Source organism: Pelobates fuscus, chromosome 4, assembly GCF_036172605.1.
Source record: "Pelobates fuscus isolate aPelFus1 chromosome 4, aPelFus1.pri, whole genome shotgun sequence".
In the NCBI taxonomy this organism is placed as follows: Eukaryota; Metazoa; Chordata; class Amphibia; order Anura; family Pelobatidae; genus Pelobates; species Pelobates fuscus.
This window is the reverse complement of record NC_086320.1, coordinates 78,771,931-78,788,259: the sequence shown is the minus strand read 5'-3', so window position 1 is coordinate 78,788,259 and position 16,329 is coordinate 78,771,931. Positions and strand designations below refer to the sequence as shown.

Genomic DNA, 16,329 nt, shown 5'->3' with positions numbered 1-16,329 from the left:
CTCTGTGTTTTTGTGGATCTCTCAGGACACAGCTAAATATCAGTTATTTTCAAAATCTTATGCGAATTCTTCTGCGACCCATTAATATTGCAATCTAAACATTGAGATGAATGGAAAACCGTTGTAGTTGTGTTGGATTACCTGCATGTATAAACTAAATTAGTGCTTCTTACTAGAAATTAGTTGTGAAAAACATTAAAAAAATTATAATCGGAGATCTGCTAATAGTGTAAGCGTACATTTTGAATTCATGACACATTCCTTGCTATAGTTCCATTTTGCAATATGCATTATTTTAATACATGTAATAATTGTTTTGTTCTTTGTAGGTTATGTTCACTGGCGACAATATCCCTGTCCACCCTCATGTTTATAGCAATGGTCATATCTGTTTATCTATTTTAACGGAAGACTGGTCTCCGGCTCTGTCTGTGCAATCTGTTTGTCTTAGCATTATCAGCATGCTTTCTAGCTGCAAAGAAAAGGTAAATGCTTTTTATTTACTTCCTTACATAAATAGGTTACTGTTACTTAGTAGCAATGAATAAAAAAAAAGTGAACTCAACATAAATCATCTTAGTATGTACAAATAAACAAACCGCAACAAGGTTATTTACTATAGTGAGACTAATTTAAGGCCAGAGTAGCTGAGCTTAAAGCACAGCTGACTTAGAAATTGTTTCCTATTTATCTATTTTGACCTTAAAATTTGAAATTCACTTTGAAGTCGCACTTTAGTGAATAATTTTGCAATAATTTATGAATTATCTTGACTTTGTTCTAGACATCCTCTGCAAGTGAAATGATACATCCCTGTTGATGTGCATATGGGCAAAAAATTTGATATTGTTATATAAAAATGTCAAATAGTTGGTTCATCTTTTTTTACACATCGTGATAGCCGTATATAAATTTGTAAGCATTTTTTTAATCCTATATTGCTAACTTAAGCCAACTCCCTGTATCATGTTCGAAGTTTTATTAAATCAGGTTAAAAATGGAATTTGCGGGGGGCGGGGCCTGCACCGCATGGCGGCTGAACATGTTTCCTGAGAGCTTTCCAAGTCTTAATATAGCCTAAAGTCTAAAAAACAACTCTCAGCACTCCAGCCAGCCACCAACTGAGACATACCTGGCCCTGGAACCGGTTGAGACACCCGGGAGAGTGCCAACAAAGTGCTCCCTGCTGGCTTTCACCGTGTTTCCAGTGGGGCCTAGTGAAGCTACCAGACGGGAGAGACGGCCACACCCACGCAAGGTTGTCCTGCTGACCCGATTCCCCACCTCACACTTTGGACCAGCGGGGGTCATTCGGGTCCAACACTCACTCACCTGTCAAGCTGACTAATTGCCACGCTCACCACATGGCGGACCGCCCCTCTACCAACAAGATGGCCGACGGACGCCTACAACAGGGGGGCACACAACAGCCACCACACCATGACCCAAGCAACTACATTGAAACTTTTCTGCAGAAATTGGACGCACACTTCGACAACTTCTGGGCCGCTTTTGAAGCCAAGACGGCGGCGACTCAGATGCATCCTCCGGTGCCGTGACCGGTTGAAGCAAGTGGCGGATTGGTAGAAGGCATCAAACGCAAGCGGCACATACCCACTCTAATGACCTACCTGGACTGAAAACCACCAAGGGGATTTCCCCACCTCACCGTCCACGTATGCGGAGGAACACACACCGATGGAGGCCCAAGACCACCCTGACCCTTCATCACTCCCAGGGTGAGGAGGACTGGAACTCTGTGCAGTTTGAAGCCGGTGACACAACGATGGGGGCCTTCACGCGGACATGGTGCGGGGGAGAACACCTGCCACACTACAGCTCGCCGGCTAACACACATGTGTCTCTACTCTCTCTCTCCCCCATCTGGTCCCTGCACCTATCCTTATGGACTTGCCCGGAGACACAACAGGTTTGCCCTCATTGGAAATAGGCTGAACCCGGACGTTTCTTGAACTGCTGAGCCCTCATAACACACAGGTGCCCAGGCAACCAGAAGCTCCATTCACTCATGCATAGATCCATAGTATTTTGCTTAAAGTGGCCCTCATGTGACTCCTCTGTTTCCCCTTCTTTTAGACATGTTGTCTCCCCCCTGCCAGGGTTATAGAGCAGTATATTGCTGAGATACACGGTTCCAGTGGAAACAAGCATGCAATTATGGGCCAAAGTTATTCCTGTCATTAATTACTAGCACACTAGGGTGTTTGGTACATCATAGCTGTCTGATATGCTTCACACACCATACCTCAGCATAGACACTCACCCTGACTATTCACCCTTGTTAAAAACTGATATTTCAGTTAAAGCCCTAGCACTATAGCCTGCTATCTTTTGTAAAGTTTACTCACAAGTGCCTTATCTTGTGCTCTGTTGTGTATAGTGTTGAGATACACAGTTCCAGTGGACACAAGCATTCAATTATTAGCTAATAGCTTGTTACGTTCTTATACTCACTCAGTGTCAGGCTACAAAGCATGTATTCATCAACCCTTATGCATATTCTTTTTCTGACACTTCTTGATTACACCTGTTTAACTTTTCAATAGCATGTTACCTTCTATCTTGACTCACTCAGTGTCAGGCTAAAAAACACGTCTCCATCAACTCATATGTATACTCACTTACTGACACATTTTGATTTAACTTGGAAAAAAAAATGCGCAGTTATCAATTACATGCCATATACTATCCTATCTCTTGAAATGTTTGTCAGCCGTTGTGGCATAGCTAGCATGATTGTTAATCTTCTTGCGCAACAAAAATAATGAAAATGGAATGACTTTTTTATTAAGTTCTTCCACAACTGCCTTCTCAAAGGACGATTTGTGTGTGTGTGTGTGTGTGCACATGCATTTGTTTGATATGTAAATAAATATAATCACTGTAATTATAAAGACCCATGAGTGCAAGGACTTTTTTAGTGGCTATTTGAATTTACAGTTTGAAATTCTCCTGGGCATTTAATGGAGTTCTGCATCCCATAAGAATTTTATTGTACATATCCAAAGTGTGTCCTCACTACTGACTTCTCAATGGATTTCTCCCTTTATTCCATCATAACCAAGTTAAACAGTGTTGACATTTCAGTTCCTGATCGGAACTTTCTTCGATGTGTGTGTGTGTGTGTGTGTCTCTATATCTCTCTATCCCCTTAAGGACACATGACGGAAATATTCCGTCATGATTCCCTTTTATTCCAGAAGTTGTGTCCTTAAGGGGTTAAATATATATATATTCGTATTAATGGCTTAACCGTGCATTTAAAACATTATATCCTGTCTTTGACCTTATAAATGCAGCAGGATTATAGATGACACACATCCCTCTTATGTGATTATTTCATAGAATTTGTTTTAGGCAGTGCTTTTACTCATTAAATTTACGTGTGTATTACACAATAATAGGTCTTCCACTACGGGAATTTCGTCATTGAGCCATTTTGTAAGCGTGGTAAGGGCTGGAATGTCAGAAATACTACACACTTGGCATGAGACTTGGAACCAGTGCTTCCTAGAATCTGTAATTAGACACACGCATTCTGTATGGCAGTATTTCAGCGTGGGGGCAATTGCAAAATACCAAGCGTATAGATCACATTATAGGGATAATTGTCACGTGAAATAATGGCTTTGTTACACTATGCAGATGTGACTTGTTTGTGCAAACACGTAAAGGAAAAATTAGTCTGAAAATGCTTATACGTTTAATGCATATAAGTATTGCATAACTAAAATTTTCACAAATATAGTTATATTTCACATAAGCTTTTTATCAAGTGGTTGCCTCCATATCCCATTACATCCGATGTGTATATCACTTCACACTAGCCTCAGCCAGAATCTCGCTGACCATGTGGAGTTTTAGTCCAGCAAGAGCAAAGAATGTCTTGCACTCAGTCTGATTGGACAGAGATTCCCAACAAGAGTGGCTCTTTCCCCTCCTTCCAAGGAAGGGGAGAGGCCTTTATCAGGTAGTTAGAAAGTATTTGACAGCTAGGGAGCTAGAGTTGTGGCACTGTGTGTAACTCCCTTTACTATGGACAAGTCTTCTGAGATAGCATGCAGTGTGTGCTGACATCTGACACAGTACTTTCACAAAACTGATATTGGCAGCCAGCAAGAGAATATTCCAGTTGGCTGTTTGACAGCCTATATGAAGAAAAAAAACTCTTTATCCCTGGAATAAACCTTTTTAAAAGAGAGAAATACAGGGACAGGGTCTTTGCACTATAACCACATACATAAGATGAAGTGGTTATGGTTCTCAGAGCAACACTTTAATTTGAATCACAGTTGAGTTATTTGCTTTTATAATACAAATGATGTGGTTAATGATCACGTTTGTCTGGCGTGATTGTGTAATAACTGGGCGTTTGGGCCCATTCCCTCTACTGCTTATGCTGTACATCACTTCAATGTCAAAATGGAATGCATACATAAAACGCATGCACCATTGAATGCATCCTTTTATACATATGATGCAATTTTAAGGCAATCGAAATTCACCAACTCCTTTACTGCAAACGTCTGTGTAAAAAATAAGAATAAAAAAAAGGTGTGGGGTAGAGAGTGCCACTTATTTTATGCATTAATTGATAATCAGGTAACCCTAAAAGATGTAATGTTTCCTATTGATAAACTGGCTTTATTTTTTTAATCCATTGTAGTAAGGATTAGCTTTTATCCCTCAAACCTCATTGGCACTTTTTTGAATTTGACAATTTTTATTTTGCAATAAAGAGGTAGGGGAAGAGGGTACAAAAGGCAAAAAAGGGTCAGGTTATGCCAAAGAAAAAATTTGTCACACGAAATGTCATGGTTACCGTGGAATAATACGGGTATAATACAGAGACAAGATAATACAGAGACCCGATGACACAGCATGCCCGAAACACTCAAGGCTCCATAACATCAGAACTTTGGCATGTGTTCGTGGGTAATGTACATCCACATCGGGTCGGATATAACTTGGGCGTACGGGTCAACACTACTAGTGTAGTATGTGTTGTTCAAGTAAAGGATAAGGGTGGTCGGGTCTGGGGTTGAGGGAATGGTAGTATGCATGTGAGTGGAATGGGTTGGTGTGGGGGTGTATGTGTAGCAGGGCGTGTGTGTGGTGCAGGCATGTAGGTGTGGCGCAGTTATGTAAGTAAGTGCAAGCCAGCCAATGTGAGTGTAGTGTCTTTTGTATTACCTCCAATCAGGGAGGTGTGTCATCTGGGTCAGGTAGCATGTTGTTGTCGGTTCAGCGTGATTTATTGCTATCCCATATGACCCACGCTGTGGCCCAATAGCAGTCGTTCTGTCTTGGTTTCCGTGCTGCAGTTTCATAAGTCTTAGTTGTTTCCACAGCTGCGATGCATTGTTGGAGCAGTTGTTTGTTTCCATTGTCTACTTATGACGGTGAGGGCCGCCATAGAGATGTGATATAACAGATATTTGGTATGAGTGTGAGGCGTTTGAGGGAGCAGAAGTAGCAGGAACAGTTCCGGTAGCAGGGATATGTGCATGTGGGTGCACCGTATTGCTAGGTCCAGGACTTGTGACCAGTATTGTTTTAGAAGTGGGCATTGCCACCATACGTATATGAAGGTGCCTTGGTCCCCCTGACAACGCCAGCATGTATCAGGCGCGTTAGGGTAGCTGCGTTTAAGTCTCGAGGGGACTAGGTACCACCGGTATATTGGTTTGCGTGAGAGTTCTGTATGGGATAAACAGAGGGTCAGTTTTGTATTGGCACGAAATATGTCTATCCATTGCTCGTTCGTGAGTTTGTGCCCTAGATCGTGTTCCCATGCTACCTTGAAGGACGGTGGCTTTGCATGAGCGTCCGTGCTTTCGGAAGTGTAGATTAGTGAAATGTGTTTTGTTGCCGGCTTCGTCTTCGTACAAATCTCTGTTATTCTAAGCCAGTATGGGTTAGGTGAGCTTGCGGTTTGTCGCGGTTTATGGAGGTTTACCCAGGATTGCAGTTGGATGTAGGAGAAGGTCGCTGTCGTAGGCAATTTGAATTCGTTGCAGAGATCAGGGAAGGGTTTGAGGTTGTCGCCCTGCAGTGCTTACGATCGTGTGAAAATGCCATGCCTGAGCCAGAGTTTGATTGAAGTCTGGGATAAATTGTCTTCTTTTGGGGTTGCTGGTGCAAGAGACCTTGTTGCCCCCCTCTTCTTGCGGTAGTTGTCCCATATGGAGCGGGTTAGTGCAGTTGTTGGTAGTAATTCCGACGGTTTGGGTCGTTGGTTCACCGGTAGCCCGGCATGGGCTCTCTCAATTTCAACCCATGTCAAGGGGGTCCTGTGATTAGAAGCCGCGATAATTGGGGCAATCTGCGCTGCCCTGTAGTATCTTTTTATGTCTGGCAAGCCCATCCCGCCTTGGGCATAAGTTTTAAACATCGTGCTTAGAGCCACTCTTGGTTTTTTATAGTCCCATATGTATTCGTTTATGGTACGTTGTAGATCCCCCTAGTATTTGTTGGAGATTTTGAGTGGGAGCGTGCGGCCCAAGTATTGGATTTTAGGTAGGATCACCATCTTAACTGAAGCTATCCGGCCAGTCCAGGATACATATTTACCCTTCCAGCTATGCAATAGAGCTCTGATTTCTGTGAAGGGTTTGGCGTAATTTGCTTTGTATAGTGCGGCCGTGGAGGGAGTAAAGAGGATACCTAAGAATTTGATGTGATAATGTTTCCAATCGTAGTGAAAATTAGCTTTGAGGGTTAATACCTAGGGCGAGGGTTTTAGAGATGTTCGATTTATAGTAGGAGCAGGCGCTAAATCCGGAAAGGATTTTGTGGAAATTGGGTAGAGATACATGCGGTTGTTCCAAGGTAAGTAGGATATCATCCGCAAACAAGGACAATTTGTATTCCCAACTCTTGGCTTTAACTCCATGTATATTTGGGTCATCCCGTATCAGTTGGATGAGGGGTTCCGGTGATAAAATGTAAAGTAATGGGGATAGGGGGCATCCTTGTCTGGAGCCATTAGATATGAGGAACGGTTTGGAAACGAAGCCTTCGTTTACAACTCTGGCTGTTGGTGAGGAGTAAAGCGATGTGACGAGTGACAAGAATTGCGGAGGGAATTCAAATTTCCTGAGCACTGCCATTAAGAAAGGCCAGTGGAGCCTGTCAAAGGCTTTCTCAGCGTCCAGGGATAGTAGGACGCTGGGGTTTTTATTCCGTTGTAGCTCGTAAAGTAAGTCTAGGGTTTTCCTCGTGCCGTCCGCTGCCTGTCTACCCCCCACAAACCCTACCTGGTCTGCCTGTATCAGTGAAGGTATTATATGTGTTAACCTATTGGAGAAGATCTTTGCTATGATTTTGACATCCGTATTTAGTAGGGATATGGGGCGGAGGTTCTGGCACCTATTCGGGGGTTTCCCTGGCTTGGGAAGGGTGGCGACATGGGCCATCAGCATCTCGCTTGGCAGTTGTCCTGTCCGTATGGCGTGGTTGTATACTTTCTGTAAATAGGGGACTAAGAGTGGCGCAAATTGTTTGTAATAAGCATTAGTCATGCCATCTGGGCCCGGTGATTTCCCGGAGGGTAAGGAGGTAATGGTGTCTAAAATTTATTTTGTGGTGACCTGAAGTTGAAGTTGTGGTGACCTGCGTGCTAGAGAGAGTGGGGAGCTTTGTCTGCACAAGAAAGTCATCTATTTCTGTTAGTGTCGGTTGGTGCAGTGTTGGGTCTGTCTTGAGGTTGAAAAGGGAGTAATAGTAGTCGGCCATACTGTCGTTGATGTCTTGCGGGTTATGTATTTTATCACCTGAGGTGGTGACCAAGTGTGGGATTTTAGAGTGAGCCTGTTGCTTTTTAAGCAGGGTGGCCAGGTATTTCCCTGCCCTGTTGCCTTGAGTGTGCGTTCTCAATTTCAGTTTGGAAAGGATGTGGGCTGTTTTTTCCAAAGAGAGTGAGTTGATTTGACTGGTGACGTCTTGTATTTCCTCTAAATAAGCTTGTGAAGGGTGAAGGAGATGAGCTGTTGTGGTGTCCCTCAGTCTTCGTAGAAGGTCTGTGTGTTTCTTGTCTCGCATGCGTTTCAGGAAGGACGCACGGCTGATTAGCAGGCCTCTCATGACCGTTTTATGGGCTTGCCATATTGAGAAGATGGAGGCTTCTGAGTTATCATTCGTCTCAAAGTAGTTTAGTAGGTTAGACTGTAGCGTCGTTGCGAAAGATTGATCGTAAAGTAGTGAGTCATTGAGGCGCCACGGTGGTTTACCTCGGTGCTGGTAGTTGGAGTGTAGTGTCAGTGTTAATGGGGCATGATCTGACCATACTATATTGCCTATAGAGCAGTCCTCTATGTGTGGGAGTAGCACGCCGGAGGCAAGGATATGGTCTAGTCTTGAATAGGTCTTGTGTACTTGTGAGAAGAACATATATTCCCTTTCCGAGGGATTTCTCGTTCTCCAGACGTCATAGAGGCTGTTTTCATGGATAAGTTTTGTGAATGCCTTGGCGTGTGGTTTGAGTGTGAGATGTCTGGTTGATGTACTTGGAGCGGTCGAGTCCAAGCGAGTGTCTATAGTATGGTTAAAATCACCACAGATGATCTTGGGGTCATTTGCGTCGTCAGGCAGTTTGTTAAGGACTTTATGTAGGAAATTGCGTTGTTCGTCATTTGGACTACAGAGGCATACTATAATGTAAGGATGTTCATTGATTCTGCATTGTAGAATTATATAACGTCCTTGGCTGTCTTTTTTGACCCGGAGTGTTTCCACCGTCAGAGAATTGTGGAACAGGACAGAGACACCCCTGGATTTAGAGGAGTGTGTAGCGTGGAATTGTGTAGGATAATCTCTGTAAGCGAACGTGGGGACCCTGCCGGTTACAAAGTGCGTTTCTTGTACGCAAACTGTCTGCTTTGGTTCGTTTTATGTCATCTAGTAGCATACGTCGCTTATGTGGCATGTTGAGGCCTCTGGTATTGTGTGAGTAGATGATCATGGTTGTTGATGCGTGCTATGAGGATTAGGGGGAATATCAGAGTACTGCGATGCTTAGACTGGCTTGTCTATGTATGAGCTGTGACGGTGGGTGAGGTACAGGGTGATGTGGAGAGGCGGGAGGGATCTCGTAGTAAAGAGGGTGAACTTTACAAAGACCTAGCGGTCTGGTACGCTAGTCGTACCGTGGGGTTGAGGAGCAGGAGCTTCCAAATACGTGGCTAAGTGGGCTCCATTTTAGATAATGAGGTAGAGCTGAAATCTCGTAGGTGAGGTCGGTAAACAGGAAAACATAGCAACAATAACATAGAACGGGTAACCTTGATAACAAAAGGGCAAGCAAATATCATGTCTTTACTTGGCGCAGCGGGTTCGATTGTCCCCTTTTTGCCACCATGTGGAAGGCTAACATACTTTACCCAGGGTGGTTTGAACACATCTATATGAGCATCACCGGCACGGGCATATGACTCATTCGTGCCCCCCCATGTTTTACCCAGTTAGTGTAACTCATGTCCTTGTAGCTGACCGGGTGTGACAGTAGGTGCGGGCGGTGCCCGCTGAGGGGAACTAGAAATCTACCTAAGGTGGCGTTGCGGGGAGGCATAGATATGTGGAGTGCGGCATTTGATAGTGAGGGCCGGGTATGCCAGTAGAGCGTTTCATCAAGCAGCTCTCGGGCCAATGGTATATGTGAACGTGTAATGCACCACGAGTCGGCGCGATATACGTGAATATAATGGCTTATGCCCCATATTGTGCACCAGTTGTCCAGACTAGTGGTGATAGGATCGTGGGCAGCTAGTCGACGCCCGTATGGACGTGTAGATAGTGTAGGGCCCTCGGGTTAGACATTGTCCGTAGTGGTTGCGCCTGCACCCCTACATGCAGTACAACACGCAGGTCGGTAGTACCCGGCATGAAAGGTAAGTTCGGAATTAGTGTCGGGCGCAGTAAGCACTCTAGTGCCCCATATGTCGATCCCCCGTGTAAGTATATAATACTGCCCCAGGGAGCGCTGCCACATGTCCAGGGTCGAGTTAGGCAGTGGGCTATGGCGTGCGTGTCTACGTGCAGGAGGGCATTCCCGGTGTGGTGGAGAGGCAATCGATATTTACCAACCAATAGCGTCTTCGGTGTTAATGTTAGCTAAACATAGTGGAACAGTTCGTGATGCTCGGCAGTAAGCATGCCTGTCACTGCTAAAGTAACATACTAGGCTATGGCATATGTGCATATGTACAGGGGTGACACTTTTCAAAGGTGGTAAAGAGGCAAACAATATATGCAATTATATAGCGCCTTAGGTAGTAAAGTTAAAATAAATAAATAAATATAGGTAATCAGTTTGTGATACTTGCGCAATTGTGCTTGCCGCTTCCAGGTAACGTGTTAGTCCATGTGTGTTGGGCGACCTGGGCGGCATTTGTTGGGCCGTGGGTCTTCAGACGGGTCTTCCAGGAGGCCCCACTGTTCAATAAGTTGTAATCCTTCTTCTGGAGATAGAATATAGGTCGTCTTCCCGTCTATGGTAAGGATCAATTTCGTGGGGAACCCCCACCGGTAGCGTATACCATGGGTGCGGAATGCCGTGGTGATCCGGTTAAAGTCCCTTCTGCGGCGGAGTGTGGCCGACGAAATGTCCGGCATTATACGTACAGTTAAGAAGTCTTCATGGGGATCCGTCTTGCTTCTATGGGCACGGAGGACCAGTTCCTTAATATGGAAATAGTGGGCCCTGAGCAATACATCACGTGGCACAGAGTCCGGCAGGTTCTTGGGCTTCGCCACCCTATGGATTCTATCCACCAAGAGCATGTCCGTAGGGATGTCAGGGGCATATGCCCTCATAAGGCCTCTTGCATAAGCCTGCAGATCTTCGGGGAGAATCGTTTCAGGGACACCGCGGAGCCGCAGATTGTTCCTGCGTGCCCTGTCCTCGTGGTCTGCCATGCGCTCTTCCATAGTCTCCATCTTCCGTTGAAGTACTTGTAGGTGCTCCGAGACGGTCGTTTGTTTGGCCTCCAGCTCTTGGTGGCGTTGTTCCACAGCAGAGGTCCTGGCCGAGAGGTCTCTTACCTCCCTCTTGATTTGGTCGGCGGTCTTTTGCCAGGTAAGTATTAGCTTTTCGGCCATAGTCTCCATGGCTTGCTCGAAATGGCTCCGTGTTAGGCATTCTGTAGGTTGGGGGTCTACCGGCAGCGCAGGAGAGGGGTTGGGAGCGGCGGCGTCTGCACCCTCGTGTTTGGCTGCTTGCAGCGGGTCCGCCGTGAGGGAAGACTTGTGCCCGAAAAAGTTAATCTTGTCGGCTTTTGAGGTAGTCTTCTTATTTTTAGATGTTGCCATTGTATTTTGGAGGATTTATTGGAGTTTAAGCTTGAGTAGAATTAAATGTAGTGGAGCCCTCGTGCCAGAGCAGAGTTTCAGGCGTCCATCTTGCTCGGCGATCAGCCATGCCCCCCCAAACCTCATTGGCACTTTATACTTTTAGTCATGTGTAATCAAACACCTACACAGAAACTTATTTGATCTCCCCCGTGCCTTCAAGCACTAATGAGCAGTGTGCAATAACGAAAACCCTGGAAACTTTAACCTAAATACCAATTATTAACAACAAAAAACTATATATTTTATTACATTTTCTCTTACACCTCACTAGTGCCTGTCCTCATTCCAGCTTTATCTTTACCGAATATATAGAAATGTTTATTTTGGATTAAGCACTTGAGCAGTTATTTATAATCTGCCATTGTGAGGCATTCACACATCGACAAGAACAGTTGCGTACAATTTGAAGAATTGTGAACCAACGGAAGCCGTGGGGTGGCTGTCACTAAAGAATGTATTAGGCATGGTTTCATAGCTGTATTTCACTGCAGGCAAGAATAATCTAAATCTACAATGTAATACTTTAGTGTATCAAATGCCTGATTGTCTTTGTCTAAGCAGGTGGGCTAATTTCTCTGCAAGATATCTTGCTATTGATCCATCTAGAAAAGCTATTGTTGTGAGCTGTATTTTGGATATTCTAAGTAATAATGTCAGTGTGCCGCTTTTAATAGGCATTTATTGCTACATCTTAAAGGGATTCAAAACCTTTTTTTTTTTTTTTTTTTTTTTATTAAAAAGCAGGTAAACATTTTTTTTTTTTCACTTTAGTTATGCTTTTCACATTCACTCCAGGGGACACACTGATCTAACCAATCCGTGTCCTATCCCTAGGAATGCTGGAAAAGTGCATTGAGTATGCCTGACAGATTTACCCATGTGCAAATGGAAGATCTCTTCACCTTATAACATCTGACAGGGGGGAGACAGAACTTTGATCAATATGAATGTAGGCTCTGGTGTTAGATTTATCTGTTCTGTTGCTGTACAATGATGCCCCATTTCGATCATTAGTAGACTGGTCTGAAACTGAGAGGGGTGGCTAAATGGGGAGAGGATAAGACTGCAGAAACTCCCCTAGCTGCGAGGCACTTCCAACAATGCAATTTGACCAGTTTTATAGTATGTTTATAAACATTTATTGCATACTTTTCAAAGTTTTTATTGCTTTATTTTGGATTGTATATTTGTTCAAAAGTGTTTGTTTGCCGGTTTAAAGAAAATAATTGTCAAGTGATGCATATCCCTTTAAGAATAGAATTGTTTTGTCTTGGATATCACATTTTTTGATAATGTGAATGAATATAATTGAATCTATTGTTTTATTTCCCTTAATTAGAGGCGACCTCCAGATAACTCATTTTATGTAAGAACGTGCAACAAAAATCCAAAGAAAACTAAATGGTGGTATCATGGTGAGTAATGCTTGTTTGCCAAGCAATGTTTCAGCAGAGTATACCTGACCTACTTCTTTTAGACCATGTATTTATTTATTTTTCATCTCTTTTTATGCAAGCAAAGATTGACAGCCCCTGTTACTTGTAATATTGAATAACACAATTAGTCTTTTCTAACCTTGGCTTTCTTTTCATTTGGGCATATTGAACAGTTTTTAATCCACTCATAGGTGAGACTTGACACGTATTACCTGTTGAATATGGTAATATACACTGGTTTATTGGCATGTTATGCTATTCAAGAAGTGCTGCCTAGAAATGGCTTTTTGGACTGCTCAGATATAGCATTTAATCACAAAGACATACAGTTGTAATCAAAATCATTCAGCCCCTTTTGAAAATCAGGTGTATTGTCAAAATGTACAGGCTTTCAGCGGTTTGCAATGAACAAATCAAATAAAAGCAATTGAAATGGTCTAACACAACGAATGTTTCAAGTAGTTTCACTAAACTGAACTGCAGCATGGAAAGTAGTTTGGGTCCTAAAAGTCTACATCTTACACTTAGAAGGATACTATAGGCATCAAAACATCTTTAGCTTAATGAAACAGTTTTGGTGTATAGATCATGCCCCTGCAATCTCATAGCGCTATTGTATGCCATTTAGGAGTTAAATCACGTTAGTTTCTCCCTAGACACAACTCCCCTAATGTTAACTTACTTTAAAAGTTTTTATCTCCTGCTTTGTAAATGGAACTTTAATGACCCACAGGAGGCTTCTGCAGAGTCTAGAAAGCTATTGACTGAGCAGGAGATATGAAATTCTAAATTAAACAGAATATGCCAGTGGTTCCCAATCACTGTACCTGTCGTGGCGCCCCAGGATGGAAACCGCTGGAATATGCAATAAAGGAAGTTTAAACATTAGATCATACATTACAGGAAGTGTTTAGGAAGATCATGCACATTACATTCAGGGAGGTGTGACTAGAGCTGCATAAACAAAGTGATTTAAATGGATGCTATAGTCACCAGAACAACTACAACTTATTGTATTTGTTCTGTTGAGTTTAATCATTCCCTTCAGGCTTTTTGTAGTAAACACATGCAGTGTTTACATAACAGCTTAAGGATACCTCCAGTGGACATTGCTCAGATGGCTACTAGAGGAGTTTCCTGGAGCAGTGCTGCACAATGTGCAGCACTGCCATTCAGTGTCTCCACCCTCTGCATGGAGACACTGAACTTTCCTCATAGATGCCTGTAGTGTGCCTTTAATGATATAGTATGAATATATACATAATGATATTGTTATCTTTATTTGGACTATAAAGGATTGTAACTTCATAAATTGAGCTAGTCCTCGAGCCCTTTTTTAGTCCATAGATAAATTGTACTAGATGATGTAACATCCATAAGCTTTTTACATAATGCTACTCAGCTTGCTATAAAGTATGTAAATTACATTTTAGCTTATTTGTTTCCCCTTCTATCTCTTTGTTGTTTGCATAATATTAAAGGTTACAAATATTGGATTCTGCTTTTAATTCATACTCATTTGCCAACAGAGGTGGCTCTCTAATTAGGCGATTCAGGCAGCTGTCTTAGGCCTCGCCCTGATTGGGGCCTCGCGGTCGTCTAAATCTCGGCATAGTGACATGTTGGGTCCTCGGTCTCTGACCGAGCACCCGACACAGAAGGGGGCCCGGCGGCTTGCCCATTATGCTGCTGGGTACGAGGCCCCTCCAGTGAGTCTGCCCTGACTGAGAGCCAGCCCCCGGGTCTGCAGCTCTGTCGGACCTCGTGATCTCCAGTGTATCAGAGCGTTGCCACCGGTTACCATGGCAACACTCTTACGTCTGGAGACCACGAGATGTACCACGTGGTCTGCAGCTCTGCACCCGGCAAAGCTGCAGGCCAAAGTGTGTACCTTTTACATTAGTTTACATTTTCAAGTTCCTGTACAAAAAATGCTGATATAATCTATTTTTTTCTCTTTGTACAGATGATACATGTTGATGCTACAGTGCAGATCCCTCTAGAAGAAGCTAGTCCTACTGAGTAAATGAGCACTTTGATCCTTTGAGTCTTTGAACTTTAACCTTTTGAATAGAGGTGATTTAAACCCGATGAAGACTACTTCCTTTTTACTGCATTTTTACTAGTGTGCATTGTGGGCGCATGTTGATAGCTGCTTCAGCACATGCAGCTGACATGCTTTATTAGTCATACTGGATTAATGCAGGCGTCAGGATGAAATTCCATTTTCCTTTTTTTTTTTTCTCTTATGCTTTCCAAGATCTCTCAGGTCCTCATGTATTGTGCAATAACAATGATAAATGCATGATAGGGCCTACTGGATATGTTTACCAAATGCAGTGGGATAAGGAGGAACCTTTCCAACAACATATTACCACCCATATCATCAGGATACTATGCACTGTGATCGTGAAATTGGCAGCATGGCTCAACATGCTCGAATGAAGCACCGTGAAACAGGAACTTTGTTTATTTTTAACTTGTTTCCTTTGTCAGATCGTTTGTGACTGGTTCCTGGTGATTGTAATGGACTGGTACAATATCTCATGCCTGCATAAATGAGAAGTTGTATATAGCTACTGATAGATCTAGAATACAGCCCAACAGAGATGGTAGAGTTTAGGTGACTGTATCAGAGCTTTATATCAAAAGATAGTGACCTTAGCAGCTGCAGTCTTTACATAGGATCAGTTTTTGGCAACATCTGAGCGGCTTATTTCTATAGACTCAGATTTCTAAGATGATCAGCCTTGTTGTTTGGCTGATCCTCTTGCTAGGGGCAGTCCCCTGCAGCTGGATTGCACGAAGTTGCTTATGTTTGCCAAGAACTGAATATCACAATAGATGAGCTTATTTCTTATACAACCTTTCTAGTTTAAATGTCTCTGGTCATCAGCTTACGCCTTTATTAACTTCATTTATTTGTGCTACAAAAAAAAGAAATACCACGTTTTGTGTCACTTTTTTTGTTTGATTATTTTGTCTTGTTTAAAATACAAAACCATATTTAAAAAAACAGAATGTTTTCAGGCATTTTCGTTACATTTCTCTTGATACCTGCAGGTAACTCGTCGATAAAGGAGTGCAAGCTTATACAATATGAGTAAAAGTATATTTTCTTAACCCATTCTGCTCATATCGACAGCATTTCCAAAAAGAACCCCCTCCTCCTTTTTTTTTTTTTTTTTTCCTCCCCTGAGGACTGGTTACAACTGGTTTCATTTCTTTTTCTATACTGAAACACAATTGTCTAAAAGCAGTTCTAATAAATATTTCTTTATTTTTATGTTATTTATTGCCACATTGTAGTTGACTGTGTTTTATAGAATACATGTCATTGAGAAAGCCACATTCTTCTTTTCATTGTATTTATTTTGATGGTTGATGGAACTAAATATCATTGAGCACCAAACAAACATTTCTCTGTGTCTATTCACAGTCTAGTTTGGATTTTGGTGTGTTTATTACTCCCCCTGTTCTGTATAAAATGCTCTAACTAGCAACCACTTTTTCTGTTTCCTGA

The 16,329-nt window shown here is 42.8% G+C and overlaps 1 protein-coding gene across 2 annotated transcripts in view; it reads left to right on the top strand.

The window, feature by feature from the left end:
* Positions 1 to 16,097, top strand: part of UBE2W (ubiquitin conjugating enzyme E2 W) — a 37,111-nt gene extending 21,014 nt beyond the window's left edge. For both annotated transcript variants that reach the window (XM_063451324.1, XM_063451323.1), the window contains 3 exons: positions 330 to 485; positions 12,710 to 12,785; positions 14,773 to 16,097. In XM_063451324.1, coding sequence (XP_063307394.1) covers positions 330 to 485; positions 12,710 to 12,785; positions 14,773 to 14,786 — 246 coding nt within the window. In that variant the 3' untranslated portion in view covers positions 14,787 to 16,097. The remainder of the gene's footprint in view (positions 1 to 329; positions 486 to 12,709; positions 12,786 to 14,772) is intronic.
* The last annotated feature ends 232 nt before the right edge of the window (positions 16,098 to 16,329 follow it).